Source organism: Brachyistius frenatus, unplaced genomic scaffold, assembly GCF_029030835.1.
Source record: "Brachyistius frenatus isolate BFR_SWC_R1_liver_20210118 unplaced genomic scaffold, ASM2903083v1 Contig_18, whole genome shotgun sequence".
Classification (NCBI taxonomy): Eukaryota; Metazoa; Chordata; class Actinopteri; family Embiotocidae; genus Brachyistius; species Brachyistius frenatus.
Window position 1 is genome coordinate 4,549,839 of NW_027210617.1, and position 22,449 is coordinate 4,572,287.

The window sequence follows — 22,449 nt, forward strand, 5'->3', positions numbered from 1 at the left end:
AGATTTCACAGATATATGGCATCATGTTAAAAAAAAAAAGAAAAAAAAAAAGGAAATATACTTGGATTTTCCTGCATAAATAATAAAGTGCACAAATGTATAAATTCTGTCAAGGCACATGTTTTCAGTTATAACTGAATTTGATTCATTTTAACAAGTTAAAATTTAGTGTGAGTGTGATGACGAAAACACGAATGTTAAGGCATCTTTAATTATAGAAAAAAACCAGAGCATTTTTTTTTAATTTTTTTTAATAGTCTTGTCATTACAGTAAACAACAGTCTTATGTCACCACAGCATATAATCTCGTTGATACACCACAAGTCATCAGCTCTAGTTGTTCCGGGCAGCCGGAGTCATTTCCACATCTCCCTCAAGCTTCAGAGCAGCAAAAGGTCCCACCAGCCAGTTGAGTGGCGTGTTGTGTTGTAGATACTCCAGGATACCATCCAGAGACTGCTTAACCTGGGAGAGGTACATAGCAGTATTACGTTTAACTTTTACCATATCCATTTTCAAAACAAATTCCAAAAAGATGCTCAGCTTCATTATGGGTTAGAAATAGGTTAGGTTAGGTAGTTACTTTATTAATCCCCGAGGGGAATTTTTTTTTCGCTACAGCAGCATACAGGAAGCAATAAGATAATAATAGAAAGCAATAAAATAGCAGTAAAAAAAAATATTAAATAGTGAGGTTACATGTGTGCATGACTAAATACAACATAAGCTTGACTGTATAATGTCATAAAAGCACATGGGAAAAGCATATACCCTTGAGAATGCATGGAAGTGAGGAGGGGTTTCCATTTAATTAATCTGCAATAAGACTGCGTGTTGAGTGATTGCATTGAAAATGAAAATCCAAGCGCTGAACTATATTTAGCGAAGCTGACATAGCAAAATAAAACACAGCAGTAAAGACAGTGTAGTGCCATTAGTACTTGGTTCAGGTGGTGACGGCTCCGCTCCAGAAGGAGGGGTGTGATGGTGCTAGTGTTTCCCAAAGAGGAGTGCAGTTCTTCAGCGGATTGCCGTGCACTGGTAAGCTGGTCCTGGACCGCACCTGGGAGACCCTGAGCACTTGAAACCACACTGGAGCACGCTGACCGTAGCTGGACACTCAGATCACGCACCATAGAGAGGACCCGCCATTCCAGCTGCTGTAAACACCACCATGAGACATTTCAAACATTGTATGCCCACACCTTTACATTTTACTCCCGAGACATATCTAAAAAGAAATGTATGTGTATGGCACCTTTTTTTTTTTTTTTTTTTAAAGATTTGTGCAATTCAAAGTACAGACAGCTAACAGACAAGCTAATAATAAAGTCCATTCTAAACACTTAAAAACATTAAAATAAACAATAAATACAAAGAAATAATGTGATTAAAAGACTCTAATCAAATGTTAAAGTCAAGGTAGGGATCTGAGAACATATTTCTCTATCCAAGTCCTGAATACCCCATGTTATATCACTGCTATCCTGCATGTAATGTTCTGTTCTCTCCTCTGAAATGTTCATGTTCTGAATGAGTTTTTTTTCTTATTCAAGCAGTATCCCAAATTACTTTGGAGTAAAAATGCTGTACATATAAAGTATATAAAATGTAAACCATGCAAGATGTAAAAACAATCTGTCTCACAATCATTTATTAAAATCACCAAATGCTTCAGTCCTGACCTCTGATTCATCTTTGGCTCCATCTGGCTCATACTCAGCCTGTCCAGCTCCTTCCTGCTTCTGCTTCCACTCTGTCCAGCGCTGCTGTAGCTGCTCTGAGGCTCCTCCGATCTGGTTACTTGCTGTACCCAGACGGGTACGGGTGCTCTCTAGCAGGTCCAGGGTGCTGGTAATCTGAGCCACTGCAGTGTAGGTGGCATCCCTGGCATGCTGTGCACGGTCCAGGGATTGCTGTAGAGCACGCCCCTGTACCTTGGCGGAGAGTTTCCCCAAACGAACAAAGTAGCTGGGGCTGGCCGAAGGGGTGGTCACCTCAAAGTTGGCAGGTTCAGCCAAAGCAGCTGGAAAAGAAAAAGTGTCAATCTGATGAATACTCAAATCACACGTTCTATGAAGTTGGCTTTCAAATATCTAGCTGTGAGCACAAAGCCATCATTATAGTCGTGTATGATACACTATTTTGCAAACTCTTGGAAAAGAAAAAAAAATATATCGCCCGTTTTTGATCTTTAGTTTTTGCTTTTATCTGAAGAAATTCACAAAAACAAATTCAATAAATGTGACATGTTTACTACATGGGTTGATGGCCATGTTATGCCTGGCGGGTGGAAACAAATTATTCCCTCCCACTGTGCTAACTGGTGCATCTGTTCCAAGTTTGGCAACTTGACTCATCTACTCAGGAGAGACAAAGAGTTGAGGGCCACTTCATTCCTTTCAGTCATCAGTCTGTGGATGTTAAGGGATGGAATACCATTGATTTGTTCAGTAATAACCACCAAAGTGCCTTTTAACAAAGAAACAGTGACAGAGTATTACCATTACCAGTACTTTACCACAATTACAACTGCATAGTTTATATATCCACAATGAAAGAGGAAGACCTCTTGAGCATTACCGCTATACTGGAGGATGGCAGGTTGTCACGATAACATGACATCACAGGAGCAGGTGTCAAAGCTGTGAGTGTTGGAAATTGTAGGTGCTTCACAGGCCAAGTTAACAGAAGGGAAGTTCATTGGCATATCATGCCTCCCTCTCTATGAATAGCATCAGCCATTCATGTGTTCAACTTCAGTGTCTGTGGTAGAATTGCTGCTTTTATCATGACCAACCCCATCTTTGCCAGATTACCTTGTTTTACCTTCCTGATCATGTTTTTTGGCAGCTTTATTGAATCTTGTTTCATCTTCATTTGATCCAGCTGTCAGAACACCGCTGTCTGCACCTCAGCATCAGCAGACATATGGGTTTATTACATCCCCTCGCTTTCATGGACCGATTAGGTTTTCCACATTTAGTACAGCTACTGACCCAGCTCCCTCTCAGTGAGCGGCAGGTTCTGGTCAACCCAGTCTTCAGATTGGCTGAGAGCCAGGCCCATCCCACTGCTGACCATCTGGCCCATCCTGGTGCCCATGACGGTGCTGATCCCTCCGCTGACTGCTGCCCGGGTCAGCTCGACACTACCCATTACAGCCTCCCACATCGACTGGTACACCGTACCTACTGTGTCTGACACCACCTGAGGGAGTAAAGAAGAGATAATGTACCATGATCGGAGAGTAATGGTTGGGCTTTTATGTAATTTTCACAGGGCTGTTATTCTGTTGACAGAAATGACATGAGACAAAGTGGGGCGCACCAGTATGAGGGAAACAAGATCAAGGTGGAGGCTCGGGAGCAATGTTTTCTCCGTTATGTCCATTGTTATCTTTTTTTAAATGACCACACAGAGTGTATTAAACATAATACCAGGACTGCAAACAGTATATGAAGGAAGAAAAAGAGAAACTGAGGTCAAATTATTAACATTTCTTTGCAGTCAGTTTAACCCATTGCTTGGTTACTTAAAACAAACAAAAAAAGGGTAACAGTAACTGCTCACATGTTGATAAGTGGTAACATTGTTGCTATGGTTACCTGCAGTGTAGTACAACTGATTTAAGGCTGGTTAATGATTGGAATCGTTATAAAAGGTCGTTATACATGAAGGTGAAAGTTACACATCAACAGGGGCAAATAGCTAGTGGGATAAAGGTCAATGACATAATTAATCAATCCAAACACGGAGTTAAAAAGGTGAGCAGAAAGAGAGCAAAGAGGGTTTAAAATGTTTCTTTTATGTCGCATTAAATTAGGAGTGTTCTGTCTGACCTTGTCTGCTGGTTGGTGAAGAATAGGCAGCGTTTCTTCCATCTTGTCCAGTCCTTTTAAGGCATAGTCATTTATTGTGGCAACTGCAAAAAGCACACAACAGAAATTCAGTTCTCATTTAAGAGAAAGAAATAATAAATGTAAACATGAAAAAAAAAATCCTCTGGTAACTCAAGGCGAAGTAATACCACTTGTTTCTTTTTCACAGTAACAACTTAAAGATTCAAATTACACATCTTGTAAAGGATCTGGAAATCTTGTTCAATATTGTATTCTAGCCCTGAGGTAGCAAGTGGCCCGGACATCAATTTCACAGCTTTAATGTGCAACAACCTTGCAATATTCTTTTAAATGGAGTAAATTTGTGAGCCGTCTTTGAGAGGGAAGAACCTACGCTGTGGTTCTATAATGTCCAACAGTGGTTTGGACCCTGTGGTGGCAGCTGCTCCCAGGGTTCGGACCCCGCTCTCAGCTGCATCCATCACTCCCTTCAGCAGGGGCAAGTTCTCTTTGGTGCTGGTGTAGGCACTGGAAACCACCTCGCAGGCCGAACTGACCAGGGGCAAGTTGCTGACTCGTGAAACCACAGTCTAGGACAAAAATGCGACCGTTACCGTCAAAGAGCGTCATTCATTTAGGGATAATGATTAATTTCCCACAGCAGCTTATCAAAATGGTAAAATTCCAAGTGTCAAATGAGTTCATAATTCGTTTCAGTTTTGTATGAGGTATCATTTTGGGTCACAGTGCTCCTCACCTGCTGGTCTCCATTAGCTTGTTCTGCTGCTGCAGCTCCAGTCTCATTAGTCTTCCCGCTGTCTGCCATTATGACTGCTGGATTCAATCTATGACAGAATATAGTGTCAGAAACACAGATTGCTTTGTGTGCATGATGAAATACATCGTCCGCTCTTGTATTTTGTGTTTAAGTGGCTGATGTACTTTATCTTGCTCTCCCGTCAGATGCTTTAATGTGCATAGAAAGGAAACTCAACCATATTATATTCATTTGTCAACACCATGATGCAATTGAAGTGGTACAGCCAAACAAACAAGTCAAGTCTCTACACTATGTCAGAGTTAAAAGTCAAACATTTGATACCGATTTATTTGAAATATAGCTTTTTTTCTTGTAGACATCACACAACTAAATTTTTGCATTTTTAAAACTATGCTGTTCATGAAGGAGGAATCTGTGAGACCAGTAAAATAAATCAATAGAGTTAAATATTTAAAAACATAAGTATGACTTTGACTTAGAGATTTGACTTCAGTTTGTTTCACGAGTATCTATGCGTCAAGAAAAACTGAAAGCCATTTTATTCTAGACTGACAGATTCGTTTCATAATTCTATCAGTCTTGGCAGAAACTTCATAGAAAAACTCACAAAATGAATTTCTGCTTTCAAGTTCTTAAAAATAAAGAGCTTACAACCGTCTTGATAAAATATGAGCGCCACATTGTACAAGAAGGTAAAACAGAGAATCAGCCCAGGCCTTATTCATCAATTTAGTTCCACCCCTCAGCTTTAAATACGAGTGCAGCACCTTGAAACAGTACTGGATCATCAGGGTAATGCTTTTCTTGCTCTTATATTAAAAACTCACTAAATACGACTGGAAGACAAAATTAAAACAGAGAATATAAATCTTGTGGAAATATTCTGTGGCTACAAAAGTCGGTCCAATTTCTAATAAAAGAGTCCGTGGAAAACCGTGAATAATGAGCAGAACTATGGACCCGCCGGCCACTAATGCTGGAGACTGATTGTTCACAAGCTCTCTTGAAGGCATGCAGGCAAACTAGACCTCTGATACCATTCGTCTAAAGTGAAACATTGAGCCACACTGCGCTGCTACTCAATGTAAAATATTGCTTTAAATGAAAACGAGACCAAATGACTTACTCGGGTGAAAAGTGGCTCTACGTTTTCATTCATACAGCGAAATATTGGATAAATAAGATCAAACATGCTACAAAAGTCCCCTTTGTCCCCTTCACTCCAGTTTGAGTTATGCCGTATACACCTTAACCTCCAGGACACCTGGATGCCCCAATATATTGACATTGATGGAAAATGTACTCGTAGATAAAATAACTCGATGTCTTTGACAACTACAATGAATTTAGTTCCTCACAAATAAAGAGACTTCATTACATTGATGCAAAAATTTTACTCAATTACAATGTTGCTTTCACATCTTGTTTTTTTTGGAGCCAGAAGTGGCCATATTTGGACGAGCTTGGGATGAGCGAGTGGTGCGGCTGACTGATAACCTGAGAACACTATGCTTGCCCACCTATACTGGAAACCTAACTGCCCACCAGGCATGTCAACCAAACCAGACACGCCCCCAAACATAGCTTTCTGACAGTTTTCGGAGCCAGCACCTAGTGGCCCTCAGTGATATCGCACATTAAAACATGTCAATTTTTCTTCACTTTTCAGACTACATCCAATTTCATAAGCAGAATATGATTGCAACATTAGCTGTAGTTGTCAAATACAAGCAGATATGTTAAAGGGATAACAAACAGTATCGTAAAAACCTTGGAAATCAGGTAAATTTGTCATAGCTGATTGTGTATATTGCCAAAACACCCACAGCTCATCTCTTAAGTCATATTGGAGTAAGTGAGGATGTTCAGTTTGGTAGTTACGGTCCTTATTCGTCTCATCTCCGTCTTGCATCCTTCATTTAAGACATGACAAATGAAGACAGCAAGTGAGGGAAGGAACGAGGCACGTTAGGTGGTTGGAAAGAGCCCAATGCGGTGAGATCTTTTCCTTTTCACCATGGTGCTCACAACATGTGGATGGCATCTGTTTGTGCTCTACCAGATGGCATACAAACACGTTAATGGACTCCACCCGTCTTAACTGGAACACTGTTAGCAACCGTTGAACCCGTTTGACCTGATGTGTTCGACAGACGAGTCAAAGAGGGATGTGACCCCCGTGATCGTACTGCTGGAGAAAACACGCTACAGTAGCACGAGGAGTGCAGCCGACCAGCTGTAACCTGTTGCCAGCCTGAAGTGAACGCTCAGGTAGATTAGAATCCATCCATCCATCTGACAGGAGGAGCTGCTGACAGAGAGATACTGTATAAAGGAGTCAAGCAGCATCAGCCATGGATGGACATTTCTATAGAGCTGCCTGCCGTTTCAACATTTCGCACATTTTTAGATGTAAAACACTTTCTCTGATGTTTTCATGAGCTTTGGTGTTTCAGACAATCTGTCTGGGATCTGTGCAATTGCGACTTGCATAATGTTGCAACAGCTTGGTTGAGCAACTTTTTTTTTTCTTTCCGAGTGGCAGATGTTGAGATCGTCACTGACTTCATGACAAAGCAACGCCTAACACTATGCCCCCTGAATTCAAGCGTGATAAGAACCCACGATAACGTTCAGAGTTAAGACGAAGGCAGCGGCGCAAAACCAACCTTTGGTGTTAACACTGATGCATCATCAGGAAACTACCGAGACAGCTGAACTAGCTAAAACTAAAAAAAGATCTGATCTTTGATCTCAGATCCCTGATCTGATATACAGAGAAAAGATGCCAAATACGGAATAATTTTAAATAAATAAACACATTTGTCGAGTGCATGCAACATTGATGAACATGTTGGTCTGTCGGTCTGCTTGATTATCCATATCAATCACATATTCATATATTTCATTAGATAAAACACATTTTCCTTTAGGGACATAGCTGGCAGTTGAAATAAGGTAATAAATCACCATACATGTTATTGTTATACTCAACATTTAAAAAATATTATTGTATTGTGATAATATCGCATTGTGGGTGTGGAGATACCCCCCCCCCCCCACCCCAGATAAATCCTGAGTAAATTAAGGGTAAGACTATGTTCCTAAAAGCTGAAGTTAGTTTTATCTAAAAGAGTGATTATATTAAAAGGGCTCCAGCATTTTATTTTTTATTTTTATTTTTTTATTATTATCCGAGAGCACCTTCATCTACAGGGTCTGCTGGTTGGATACCCCTGGTATATTTTATCCACATCAGCAAGATCATTTTGCATGGGCTGAAAAGCATTTAGTCAGTGGTCCCACCATAAATCTGGATGATTAAAGGGCGAGGAAGAGAAAATTAAATCTGCTCTACAAGCTCATATCACTACATTTTCTCTTGCGAAATACTTTTATGATTCTCCACTAATATCTCTCAAATAAAACATCTCAGAGGGGAAATAAAATCCCTCATTTGCTGAACTACTCAAAAGTCCACACTGTTGGGCCACAACTTGAACTGAAAGGTCTCAAGAAGAGCGAGATGGCGTCAATTTTAAAAGGGTCACAAGTTTAGAAAGTCTGGAAATCACTGCCTGGCGCAATATTACTTTAAGCAAAGGCACTCAGAGCAGGAATGATGATTTCCAGCCTCCTTTCAGCTGCTTTTTTTTTTTTTTTTTTAGCATACAACTCTCAGTAGAGCTCAGGCACAGTCATTTCTTCCACTTTATGGCTGGTGAACTTTACCCCAAATCACAAACTAGTTACTGAAGAGAACAACAACAACCCTTTTACAATCGGTTCCCTCGTACTCATCATAACTTCTGGTCAGATTCAGCGCCCTTCGACAGAAACAAGTAAAACAAATTCATTTGATTCTGCAGTTTTCAAAGGGATGTAACGCTTAACTAACTTATGAGCTAAGTAGCTACCGTTAGCGAAGCAACACGTCTTCGAGAAGTGGCTTTAAAATCAAAAACAGAGTTGTCAAATCAACCATTGACCTTACCGACAGCCTGTTGGTCCTCTGTCCTGCGGGGATACTGCTGCGCAATGAACCCTGAACCGCCTCAAGACTCTCTTCCTGACCGATTACTGAGCTGGACTTTAATAGGAGAAGAAGAGGCGGAGTGTGGGATTGTTTTATGAACTTTCGACCAATTAAATCACAGCGTGGAAGCGAAAGTCACTGCAGGCTATTGCTGCTGCATGGCTCAATATAAATAGCCGATATCCACATTAAAATCTGAAGTCATACAAAATTAACCTGATCTTTGATGTTCTCATTACTGATGGTTGCATGAACCTGTTCGAGCAAGTTTATTTGATTTCAGATAGCAATACATTTACTTTTTAAAAATAAATTCTGCAAGTATGAAATACAAGTGGCCTATATTTTGCACATTTAAATCTCTAAAAGACCAGCCTCCTACAAAACGTATACTTACAAGCAAGTAGCTAGATTTCATTTGAAAGTATTGTTACTGAATGTAACAACTAAGCTTTTTTCTTTTGAGAAATGAGGACTTTATTTATCAATATATTTTGTGAATTAGTTTGATTGTGAAAAATCTATTTTGTTTTTACAATAAACATATTGTGATCTGTCAATCAAACTGGTACTGTAATGTGACTTTAAGTATTTGTTTAATTGGAAAATCTTTGTAAAAATAAAGATTTAAATAAATTAGAAAACATGTTTAGTTTTTGGTGCAGTGGTGGAAACAAGTTATTCCTCCTGGTTCTTCTTATAGAGATGAAAGAAGACGTTTATTTCAACAGCAAGGTAAGGTCCAATAGAGGAATATTTACAATACGACTTTGAAAATTCTTATCAAACCAAACAAATTTCCTATAGAGTGGATAGATTGATTTGTGGTAATTTATTTGAAACCTTTTTATGGGAAAAAGTAATAATCCAAAAATACTTTTTCAATAGGGTTAGGGTTAGTCGATGACCAGCAGATCTGCTGGTTAGTCCCTATTTGATACAGCCTATATTCATTTTGAATTGTCAGGCTCTGATAACAAACCTAGTCATAATGTGATTGAATCATACACTGCATGTGAAGATGGATGAATTTATTATGTAATCATTAGCTTTTGTTTCTTGATGGGGTTCATGGTGGATTTTGATTTCGGATCATCCCGTTGTGGGGACAGCATCTTTTCAGTTGAAATGATCTTTCCATAAATTTGAACTTCATCTGTTCACAGCATTTGTTTCCAAAACAAGGAAAAAAAAAGTGCTGCAAAAAATGCAGATGTTGCCTTTTCAGATTTAAGAGGTTGATCTCTGTGATGAAGTCTCTGGTGGGATAAGATTTTTTTTTCTGACAACTCTTTCATGTAGACCCTGTTTGTGAAACAACGCAGCACAGTAAAAAATAAAGCACCACTACCCCTAAACCTTCCAGACAGCTCTCCTTAGCTGCCATTTCTTTGAATCAAGACAGAGTCAGACAGTAAAAATTGCCACTAGAAATACTTTGATTTGATCTTTTTACAGCATTCCCCTTATGTATCAGCAACAGCTGTCCTAATTTTCGGAAATGTTGGAGTCAGGTCGTTGCTGGATTGACCAGAATTGAGTTGTTATTCACTGAGTGTACATTGGGGGTCGCTGTACTTATGTCTGGAGTTCAGGTGTGCAAGTAGGAAGATCACTATTGTTGTCAGGTGTTTGACCGCTGTGGCGCTAAAGTTTGATCGTAGTGGCGCTGATCAACGTGTGTTGATTTAGTACTGGAACCAGCGCACTGGACATGTCTACACTTTGGAAACAATAAAAGGGGATTGCCATCGCACAACCGAAGGAGCATCCTGCCAGCAGCTGGTGAATTCAAACAGAAACGCGCCTCGTCAGCCGGATCACTGCTGATTTAGAAATGCTTGAATTAATAAACTTGGTGCCTACGCTTGGAGCTAAACCATCTCTCTGATCCCTCCTTAAGGTCGCAAGATTTAGCTGAAAGCTCTCAAAAATGTCCAGTAAGTGTTGTTTTTGTTAGCACCCTACTCGTGAAGAATGTAGAAACCAACAATGGATGATTGACATGTTATATAACAGCTGCAATCATCTGAAATATGTCCCTGTGGCTTTTGTTATGTGGATATCAAACACAAAGTAGGCAGTTTATTTATTCTATTTTCACTCTCCATGACAGTGTGCAAACCCCATCCACTGATGGAGGAAACAAGGTTCAGCAAGATGGTGCAGGAACGCTCCAGAAAAAAAATCTAGTAAGTGGACTTTCATGTCAAACTTTTGCTGATCTGGTTAATAAAGTGGCCCCACGTGAAGGATTTATACATATGTATTTATGTTTAGTAAATTTAAATAGAATTGTTTGTGTACATTATCATGTTTAAAGCTATATTAAGAGTATTATTGATGATTTGGTAACTTTTTATAGACCAGTTCTGAATGTGGAGAAGTTGTAGTTATTGAAGAAGACATTCATAGACACTTAAGCATGTTGTTATGTTTGCTTACAGCTATCATAATAATTATTGATAATTAAATAACTGTTACTGGTAAATCATATGTGATGTCTAATGCCAGTGTGGGCCTCTCCCTGCTGTGTATGTTGTATACAGGCAGATGACAGAGCGGTGCTAAAAGTCAGGCAGCCATGTTCACTGCAGTTAATGCGGTAAACCCTGAGAGGGCAGTGTTTACCCATTAAGATAACTTTTTTTTTTTTTCGGCCTCACCCACGCAGACACGTTCACGTTTACATCTTAAAGATTTTCTTTCTGCAGAAGCACTAAAACTCTAAAGTAGAAATCCCATTTTGCATTAAATATTAAAGAATAGAATATTTTTTTTAAAATCTGCTGAGAAAATGGGGTCGGGGCTGGTAAATGAGGACAGACTGTAACAACACGTGCATTCATTTAATGAACAGTCTGGGATGTGATTTTCACATAACTATTTTACTTATGGTGGAATTCACCCAATACCGTCTACTTTACCGTTGTAAAGCTAGTACAGTCACTTCCTCTGCGCGATGCTGTCTATCACAATAACTCTATTAACGTGGCCTTTTCATTTAAGGAGGATTTTCATTATTCAAGCTATTACAGTTTTCATTATGTGTCCCTTTGTATTTTCCCAAACGCCTCCACTGGGCTCCAGAGAAACGAAACTGATTACCTTTAATGTTCCCATCAGACATTCATTGAATGAGAACTGTTGTAACTTTGTTTTGGTCAGGTTCATTATCCTTGTGGCATCGGTATCAGTTCAAGTTATAACGACAGGTCACCATCAAAGTGACTGAAAACAGCAAGAGGTGGAAAACCCGTGTGTTGTCTTGACTTCAGTTGTGTGATCCTTTCTCTTACTTTGTTTGAAATGTTCGTGAGTGACATCGTAACCTCTGCATCGCGTGCCTTTAAGTAAAACACATCCACATCCCTGCACTCCAGTGCCAGCACACTCCCCTGCATGAGAGTTGGCAACATGTGCCCCGAAGGCTCTCATCTGTTCCTGCTTAACTCTTAACTCTGCTTCACTGGATCAGTTGATTGAAGCCAAAATTGTTCTGGATATTGAGTAATGGAAGATTAGTAGATAACAGGAAAATCACTCATCCCTCAGAGTAAAATGATCACTACGCTGTCCCTCTTGCCACCCCTCTCTCTTTCTTTCTCCTAAAGTCCTACCGTTCAAAATTAAAGCAATAAATTGGCAATTTGACCAAAGCCTAAAATTCTTATTTATATTGATTTATCTATGTGATATTGTTTGCCCTTTTGTTGTGAGATTAAATAACAATGCCTACTTGGCTATAGCAGCAAACACAACTAATTAATAGTGCTAAGTTACAAATACTGTACAATGCAACGCTATATAAAAGCACAGATTTGCATATATTGAATACCCACTATAATTGTTCATGCCCTGTAACTAACTGAAAAAAACCATCAAAACCCACAGCACATTGAGCAAACAATGCTGTGTGGATAACCATAAAAGCTTTAAGATGTTCAAATCCCAGGTGCATTTTAGGTCTTAAGCATTATGGATGGACGATTAATTGTTTCAGTGAGACATCCATCACCATCAAAAAGCACTTTTGCAAGGATGTGGTATGCAATGAAAGGAGCAGTATCATTATAGTGTAATGCAATCCATTTGCTCTGTTTCATGTTTACTATTAAACCACAGGTCCCAGGTTTACTGGCAGGAGATCATAACACAAACACTTCTTTGACTCAACCTTTATTTTTCCCTTCAGTTTCACCTTCTGCTCTTCATCGTCAGCAACCTCAAAACCGTAGAAATTATCCTCCGTCCATTAATAGCTGACCAGCTCCGCTTGGTTTCATCTGTACTAAACAATAGATGGGAATCTTATTTCCAACATCCTGCAAATAATTTCCGGAGGCTTGCAACACAAGGTATCAGTGACATACAACACAGAAACAAATCATCTGCAGGTTGAAAGTTGATACGAACCTTTGCCCTTACTACATTCTGCCCAATAGCATATTAATAAGGCATAACCAAGGCCAGGATAATGCAAATGTTTAGTGTGAGACCTTTTCCATGTTAAAATAATAAAGAGACAGGAGGTTGACCTTGAGTCACATTCTGGTAAGCACAATATTTATTATTAACATTATTTCTGAAAGGATATATTGATCAGAGTATCATGACCTGAAACTGCACTCCAGCACTAACTTAAAACTTTTTTTGCTTTCTTTCTGAGAGTTCAATGAGAAAATTTATAAAACCCTCATGTCTGTATTGTAAATATGTTGCTGGATTTAATGCAATTAGCTTGGCATTCATATAATCTAATGCCATTAAAAGAAGAAAAAGCAATTAGTTCAGCTCAGCACAAAGATGGAGGGAAACAGCTGGCTTTGACAAAGAAAAGCCTCCCACCAGAACTTTTTAAGCTTGATAGTTAACGTGCCATCTTGTTTTGTTTATTCCATACAGCAATCAAACTAATAACAACAACTGGCGAACCCGAGGGGACTCCAGAAAATAGTCCTGGCCTAGAAATAGTTGTCATATAACCACCTAAAAAGAAAATTGTTAGTTTTACACTTTTTGTACAGATTAAGGAAACAAGCTTTAAATGACAGAGCCATACAGGCTTCCTGTTTCCAGTGTTGATGCTAAGCTAAGCTAGCAAGCTCCAGTTACATTACTGTACATACTTTACAATGGCCTAAATCTACTCATTTAACTCTCAGCAAGAAAATGAGGAAGTGTATTCCCCTAAAATGTCCAACTGTTGCTTTTAAACCAAAACTAATATGGACACATGCTATAATTACAGAACAATATACATAAGGCCATTATCAGTGCATTGCAGAGAATTAAGTATCTGATCGTATTAGACGTTTATAATTATTTTGCTCCACCCTTTAGGTCTTAGGTTTATCTGTTCATACTCTAATGCAAAATATACAAACTTAACTAATTATACGCATCAGAATGTATGACAAGTGAACATTAACATAAAGTATGTCCGTTATAAAGTGGAAGCTCAAAATGAATGCTCATAAAAGTCGTTAATTTTATACATTCAACTTTTTGCAAGAGTAACAGTCTTTAATCTTTTGAGTAAAATTGCCCTGCGAGGACAACTTAACTGGCTACAGACGTTTTATGACTGTTGTGCCGTCAGCTTAAAGGATATTGGAAAAGTGATTTGTGGGAAACCTCTGGCAGACCTTAAAACACATAATCTAAAAGATTTGTAGCCACAGTTGGTGAACATGGGAAATGCCAGGTCACTGCATGCAAAATACAAAATGAAAAGCAACAAAAAAAAGAGAGCGGTGTCTTGCCATGGCCAACAGGTCTCAACTTTGCTTCCACAGAGAATTAACAATTTCCTCACACTGAGACGGCTGCTTTTTGAATACCCATGGCTGTCTTTCTATTTTTCAATGTCTCCCCTGTTTATTTTGGAGAGCCTGTTTCACCCCAGAGCCCTGACAACGGGTCAGCTGCCACAGCGGAGGTGGAGATGAGACGTGGAAAGAGCCATCTGGCCCTGAAATATGTATGCTTCTTTAGTGTTGTGATTGTATGAATTTTGGCTGCAGTGCTACATTACTGTGACCCTTCCCCAAACAAAAAGCCTGATGTGTTGCTATCTGTGGTGGCTTGAGAGGTGAGGCAAAGTGCCTGATTCCACCACACACCGCTTCTCCAAGCTTGTCTTTTTCTCTCTCTGAGTCTAAAAAACATGTTTTAGTATTGATCCAATTCCCTTACTGTAAGTGTTTTCCATTTCTTTTATCCTTTTCCATCATTTTCTTCAATATTACGTTCTACAAATTTCTTCCCGGTGAAATGTGCTTGCCGGTTTTCCTCTCTCTGCCTTCATACCCCATCTTACTTTCTCTAGCTTGTCATCTCAGCACTTCATTCATAATGACAGATTGATGGCTGTCTCTGCAGTTCCTCACTGTAATAATAAAGTCCTCTAGATTAGTTGCATCTAATTTACAACAAGATGATCAAGTCTATTTACACACTGATTGTAAATTATTACATATTTGGTCTATTAAAAACGTATATGTAATCACATGAATTTTAATTACAACTATTATTGGACTCAATGCAGATCTCTGCAAAAATGAAGTAAGATGGATAAACATGAGTAAATTTAAAATTGAGTTTACTTGTTTTGCATGGATTCATAATTTGAGCAAACATCCTTCACTGATGAGAGAAAACGTATTGTTGCTCTAAACAAAGGTTTGTTATTCAAACCTTTTTGCTTCACGGTGACATGTCGTGCTGAGAAGAGGAACAATTTAGAACTGAGCTCACTGCTTTGATGTTTTGTATGAGTCTTGCACCGCTATCAAGGTCATTTTCTGTGTTTTTATTCAGTACAGTTACCCACTGTAAATGCTGTTATGAAACTGAGAAAAGGGAGAAAAAAAAAAGTACCTCAATCAGGCAATTCAACCAATGCTATTTTTCTTCTGCACAACACTAGTCAAATATATTTTGTTTCAAGTTTGCATTAGATTCTGTCAGATGACATGTTTCAATGTCAACCCTGGAGATCATGGAGACCCGAAGCAGCAAGTGGTGATGGAACTTACTGATTCAAGCTTGAGTTGTCAGCATGACACACATGTGACACCACGTTAAGGCTGTTTTTAGGGCAGTCATTCACAAATTATAGCCCTCACTTTCACTGCATCTTAAACTTCAGCTATTATTCAAACAAATTAAATATTCTCTTTGTATCAAAAGTTGTTTCATACTGATTTGCTTAGTGGTTTAAATGTTTGAGTTTTTGTAATGAATTCATCATGATTTTAAATTTACAAATGTGAAACCACTAAATTAAAAGGCTGGACTTCATTCACGTAGTTGAGTTGTCTGAGTGACTCCTGAGCCTGTGAAGTTACTGGGTCTGATCACATGAATCCTGCATGCAGTCTGTGTGTCTTTGTTCAGAGTTTAGTGAACCATGTGATTACTTTGGTGTGACAGAAAATGGTCTCACAGGAAACTGAGGCATCTTTATTTTGCATTCGTATGTCTGCTGGAATAGAAGTTTGCACCCTAAAGCTCTTGCGCTGAAGAGTTCTTCTGACTCTAGCATCACACATCCCCTCTTACCGCTACTAACACATGCACACTCACACACCCAAAGGTTTGGGGGTGGATGTTTGGGGACTGTGCTGCCCTTCCCCTTTTCCCCATGTTGTTAAAAGATTAAAAAGTGCATTTCCCATCAAAGGTCGTAGTTTTTTTCCCCTAAGCGTTCTCGCTGTCTCGTGGCAGAACTTCCCCCTTTTTTTTATCATGCTCAGGTCTACTGCCTGCCTGCTCTGACACACCGAGTGGGATGAAAGGAAAAGGAATGAACAAAACGGATATTTATTTATTTATTGTTGGCACACAAACTTTGACAGCAGATGAAACGGTAAAAGTTCTTTTGTTGAACACGGCTCAAAGTTTCTGTGTCCTGAATCATTTCTATGCAAAGTAGCAGGAAACAGAATAATAAACGAATCTAAGGATTAAAAAAAACAAAACGTTTGGAGAGCTTTTTAATTTTAGAATAATAGAACAGGACTGTCAGCAGTCGCTACAGTATGACTGAGAGTCATAGTGGAAGTCCTTCCCACCCCCTGCATTTATTAGTATACTCTGACAGGTTTCCCTGTGTAACTGCTATTTTAGGCAGTAGTTGGAAGGTGGGTTTTTTTTGTATTTGGAGGTTTGTTTCTGGCAAATGTGAGTCCAATATTCACGTCTGTTGTAGCTCTGTCTGCTGTGACGGAAAGCAACGCTACTGGAACAGAGCCAAAGAATATGGATGCGAGCAGGAAAACAAAAACAATGAGGCAAGAAGCTCTGTGGAGCTAAGTGACACTGTAATGTCAGATAATCACTTTTGATGATGACTGAACTTGTCATGTGAGTCTTGGCTAATACAAAACTATTAATTGTAGATCCTTTGAGTGAGTAAAGTTCCTCAATGTAACCCAAGTAAATGTAGTGAGTTAAAAATAGACCACTTCCTTTATTAATGTAGCTATCAGAGACTGTATATAAGTGGATGTAGCTTCCGGGTCTGAAAAATGAGACCACTGTGGAAGTGCCATAAAATGCAATACCACCATGGGCCGCTAGGGGTTGGCTCTAAAAAGGCTCTGGCTCTATAGACTCTCATTCAACTTCTCTCATGAAATAAGAAGTCCATACATTTTTTCCAGAAGTTCTTATGGTTTTATTAGCTAAAGTCACTCCTTCTTATTAGTTTTCTAGCAGTCCATCTGAAAATAATCCCATCGTTAATTAATAATATTAGGCCTCAAAAACCTGTGTTTGTGGGAATGTGTCTGTTTGATTGACAGGGCTGTGGTGCAGTCAGGTTTTCATTATAGTTGGGCGGGGCATAGTGTCCTCAGGTTTTCAATCAGATCCAGTCAGATTCCCCGCTTTCTGCCTCCCCAGCTCGTCCAAATATGGTCACTTGTCAAACAGCTCTGAGCTAGCCAGATGGCGCCAGCCAAAGTCCGAACTCGAGGCCTCATAACGACCGTTCACAAACCAATGGGTGACGTCACTGTTGGTTGCTGCTTGGTAGCTCTAAAGAAGCAGACAATGCCAATAATCATGGAAAGTACACATAGGCTACTATAAAAATGTACGAAAAGTGGCTTTTGTACTTTTGCAAGACAAAGTAGCCTAACATATTTTCCCACTAATAACTAAGTCTAATAAGCAATTACTGCATCCTTGCTCAGTTGAATATTATTTAGATTTTGCTGATACCTTACTTTGTTTGGTGTGACCAGTAGCATATGGTGGCTAACTATTCACCTCTTGTGCTACTGTTCACTAAATGCACCATCATTACATAACTGTAGCTTGTGACCACAGTAGCTGCTGTTCAGCAAAACTAAATACAATGTATCCCTTTAACGATATTGTTTGAGTATACTTTCCAACAATGATTTTGCAGTAACGGTACAGTGCAGGGACAAAGGAATAAAAAGTTATCGCGCTCTAAACACACATGCTCACAACATACACTCTCAGGAGTGCACACAGGAATACTCTTCAGGCATTTTCTCTAAATCCTTCTGAAAAGGGGATTATTTTTTCCCCACGCAATTCACAGTGTGAACTGATTTGCCCACTCATCCCAGGCATTTAAAGATATTGTGTCCTTATTGCTGCATTAACTGCACGTTATATAAAATAAAGACAGAATATCTAGGTTTAGGTTCTTGAGACATGCTGGTGTGAGAGCAATAGCGGAGCCGAATGCGAGTGAGAGAGGGGAACTCATCATTATTCCACTGTTGGTGAGACTATGTTTGCCTGAATAATGATACTGCTGTCAGAGAGATGTCCTCTGTTGTAACCACAGTCAGCCTGTACAAAGACTTTCAGCAGGTCTCTCCTGGAAAAGGGAAAGTTTCTTTTTAAGTTTTAATTGTGGAAGCTATAAAGTCACAGGCGGCATGGCATGATAAGGCAAGCAGGATGAATAATGTAATGAGTATTACAGTGTTGCATGGGGCACATTTTGCCTGTGTAGATGATGATAAGGAAAAACAAAAAAGTAAACAACAAGCAAAGCAGTGTCCTACAATAATATGACTATCAGACAAGAGTGTTGTAAGCTCCACAGGACATCAGTGGATTTTCGAAAAATTGAATTTGTATAACAAAAGTCATAATAGACCAAGAGAAATCCTTTTGGTGCCTTCTGGCATGTATTTCAAATACCATCTAACAACCAAAATAACTGCTAACATTAAATAAGTGATTATTTTACATTATAATAATTGTATATGATGAACCTTAGGTAAAAATATCCAGAGATGTTTATGGATTAAAAACTAAAAGCACCACAGGCTAGATTATACTCAGTGATTGCTTTTTGCATATTTCTCCCAAATCAAAGGTTGATCCATCTAATTTGCCACTGCTGATTAGCAGCTTGTATGAAGGCTGTCAGCCTGCTCACAGTAGATTTATTAGGATGGTAAAGAGAGTGAGCTGAACACATGAACCTTCAAGCCTGTAGAAGTCATTATTTCAGCAATTAATTATTCATGAATCTAAGCTTAAAAGTGGCTTTAGCTCCTGGCAATTTCATGGCAGGTCCAGGTTTTAACTCCTTTAACTCAGCACCACCATTATCCACTCACTGCTGCACATTTGCTTGTCCATGGAGTACTTGGAAATCACTGTCCTTCCTACTTATGTGGATGAACCATAGCAGTGTCAGTCAAAAAACAAAACAGAGTGCACGTCAGTTTCGAACACAAACCCCAAACTGTATTGTAGAACAATTAGGTTTGGCTTGAAGCTTATTGAGATTTAATGAGACTAAATTATTCCTCTGTTGTGGTAATTTAGGCTCAATAAGAAGATGCAAATTCAAGAAGGCCTTAAACTAAAAAATGGAAACTGTGTTTTCAAGTTCAAGTTTCGAACTATTTTATGGAGTAACAGTGAATAGGACTTTCAGGAATTGTAATTAAAACTAATCGTTTCCACTTAAGTGTGTCCCAAACAAACATTTAGGCTGAATCATTTGACATCAAATAATAAAACTAAAAACAAATTACAGGTTTCTTGCCGTGATTGAATGATTTGAATAATGGCATCAATGTTTTCTACTATGTTATTATCCACTATTAAGCTGAGATGCTTTGCCCACATATTATTAATAAACCCCATGATTAAACTATTTCATCTCATTTTGCCTAATTTTAATGCATTTTGTGACTTTCTGGTTAGCACAGCCTTTTTCAGGTACTTTCCACAATAACCATCTGATTATCCTGAAATGAGAACAATAAATGCTCACTATTATGGACAAATTGGTTTGATCCAGCCTCGTGGTTTTATTTTAACATCAGCAAAATGACTGCAACATCGCTGTCATCATCATCATCATCATCTAAATCTTCTGTTTGTATTGTAGTATAATGGTTCTTTGGATTAAAATTTACCCAGGAGCTGTGCTCTCTCTTGGGCGTGCGCCCCAGGTGTAACTTGACGTCAGCAGTATCTAAGATGAGGAATTTAGACCTCGTTTTTCCACCACTGAATTTAGACCACACTAAATCAACAATGAGCAAGTTTCTGCCACAACGACAGTATGTCTTTGATCGGGTTGTGGGTGATTGGATGACTCACAATTAAACCCAATTAGTCATTAATCAATTCCATTCCAGTCGCCGAATAACTCTGCTTCAGGTTTTGGCACTAACAGGCTTTAGGAGTCTCCTGTGGATGACAGCAGTGCTGGAGATGCTGTAGCTCATACTGCCGCTAGAAGACAAACGCGGTGGTCCTCCCATTTCACCAAAGCTCCTGAGTGCCGCTCAAGGAACAGCAACTATTTTTAATAAACCGATGAATGGGACTTTGGCGTGCGCTGGATCCCGAGCCTGACTCTGCGTGGAAGTGTGGCGCATATGCAGAGAGAAGAACAGTCTTTTCTTTCATTGAGACCCGAGGTGGAAAAGACGCAGCAATGACAGAGCAGCAGTCGTGCGCAGCGGCAAAATAGACCAACTATCGTGGGGACGGAAGATTGATAACACAACTGGGCGAACAACGAGGGCGGCAGATGTAATTTCCAAACGTTGCAGCTGGTTTGGTGCCAATGGTGTGCTGGATGGGTTATTATTGCACGCTCCTTTTCATCATTCACTGCTCCCAGCGTTTCCAGATTACTTGGGGATCTCGGACGGCTGTCTTTGAGGGAGTACTGCTGCAGAGACTAACGGGGAATGCCATGTGTCGTTGCGCGACATAGAAGCTCTTTGTGGGCTGTTTTGCACCGGGGACAGGTGGTGCCGCGTGTGTGTGTATGTGTGTGTGTGTGTGTGTGTGTGTGTGTTGACACGAGCAAGGGGCACGGACACAACCCCTGAGACAGTTGTCTTAGGGATGTCAGGCCGGCGTACGGGATCAGTTTTTGCCAGAGACAGGTGCGACAAGGAGGAGTAGTTTACAAAGCCCGACACAGGATCTGGTAACGCACTAACGAGCCTGCTCTCTCCTCTGATCACTCTCGGATTTTTTTGTATCCAGCGGGACACACAACTGACTCATACAGTTGCTATCTCGGCGGCACCTTCCCCAGATAATCAGAGGTAAGTGACCCGAGTTGTCCGATGTGGAGGTCGGTGCTGGGTGGCGGTGCGCTCTGTGGCTCTGTCGCGCCCTGACGCTTTGGACAAATTGATCACACGACGGAATTTAATTATAGGAATCGGTTAAAACCAAACCTCAATAGTGGGCTGATCTGTAATCTTTGGCATCCTGCCTCTACAATAGGTTTCACTGTACTCTCAATTTCATACTGCGTAGCTTGCAGCCACACACAAAACAAGCAGGCTTCTGTCCGGAGCCTGAAGACAGCTTCACCATCCATCTATTGATTTGGTATTGACATTGCTCTCATAAATCCTGTGTATCGTGTCTCACTTTTACAAAGAAATGGTTTAATTGCTAAATTCCTGACTTTCTTTGCTGTGCCAAATGAGGTTTTCCTCTTTGACATTGCAGTTGTTGTAAAGCATAACTAGAAAAAGAGTTGCAGAACTGTGGAAGCAGAGTCAGTGTGTCTTCACCAAGACATTAGCCAAAATGTACCTTCCTTACCTCGTCTTCCTCACTGCGTTTGCATGTGCGCTTGCTGTTTGTATGCTGTGAGTTGTGAGATTGCATGTTATCTTCTAGCGGTCGTGTCTGTTCTACAGTCCTACCCGCTGGGCCCCTAATGTCCCCTATTCCTGCCTGCAGGCTCTGTCATCTCGCCCTCTCTCTCCCTCTGCAGTAGCTGCTATCTTTACAGTACATTGAGCTACTTGGCTGGATAGTGTCAGAATCACATTTTTGCTTTTTCTGTGCAAGGACCGCTAACTCTCAGTAGCTGCCTCCAAGTCTCCTAAAGTTTCCCCATTTGGGAGCTGCATGTTTTTGTTGTGGGCCTTGTTTCAAATTCAAATTGCCTTTCAGCTACCTTTTGTCCAATGCTGAGGTTTGTGGACTGGAACGAGAGACAGAGAAGTAAGTAAAGTCCCGAAGGGTCAGGGCATTCCTATAATGAGCCCCAGTGTGAGAGGAGAGAAGAGTAGGAGGAGAGACATCTAAAGAAAGTGAGACAGTGCTCCTTGTCCACTGTGAGGCAAGACAAGCCAAGGGAATACCAGCACCTCCACTAACCTTTCTGTCGCTCGAAACCGTGTCAATCAGCCTCGGAGGACAAGAGCCTCTTTAATTCCTCTTCCTCTGGGCTGTCACCCACTCTGACAGCCAGGGCTCAGGGTTGCTGCCGCAGGTTACGCATAGATCCTTCC

The 22,449-nt window shown here is 40.0% G+C and overlaps 2 protein-coding genes across 2 annotated transcripts in view; one reads left to right on the top strand and one right to left on the bottom strand.

The window, feature by feature from the left end:
* Window positions 1-161: 161 nt before the first annotated feature.
* plin3 (perilipin 3) lies at window positions 162-8,707 on the bottom strand. The gene is made up of 8 exons (XM_069694998.1): window positions 8,618-8,707; window positions 4,600-4,687; window positions 4,237-4,432; window positions 3,843-3,925; window positions 3,000-3,210; window positions 1,686-2,026; window positions 942-1,160; window positions 162-465 (listed from the first exon to the last, which is right to left on the bottom strand). Exons 2-8 carry the CDS (start codon window positions 4,666-4,668, stop codon window positions 334-336), a joined length of 1,251 nt encoding a protein of 416 aa, XP_069551099.1. The 5' UTR covers window positions 4,669-4,687; window positions 8,618-8,707; the 3' UTR covers window positions 162-333.
* An 11,692-nt stretch (window positions 8,708-20,399) lies between these two features.
* The window catches only part of sema6bb (sema domain, transmembrane domain (TM), and cytoplasmic domain, (semaphorin) 6Bb), a 120,915-nt gene continuing 118,865 nt past the window's right edge, over window positions 20,400-22,449 (top strand). The window contains exon 1 of the mRNA XM_069695008.1: window positions 20,400-21,240. The gene's annotated coding sequence lies outside the window, so the exon portion shown is untranslated. The remainder of the gene's footprint in view (window positions 21,241-22,449) is intronic.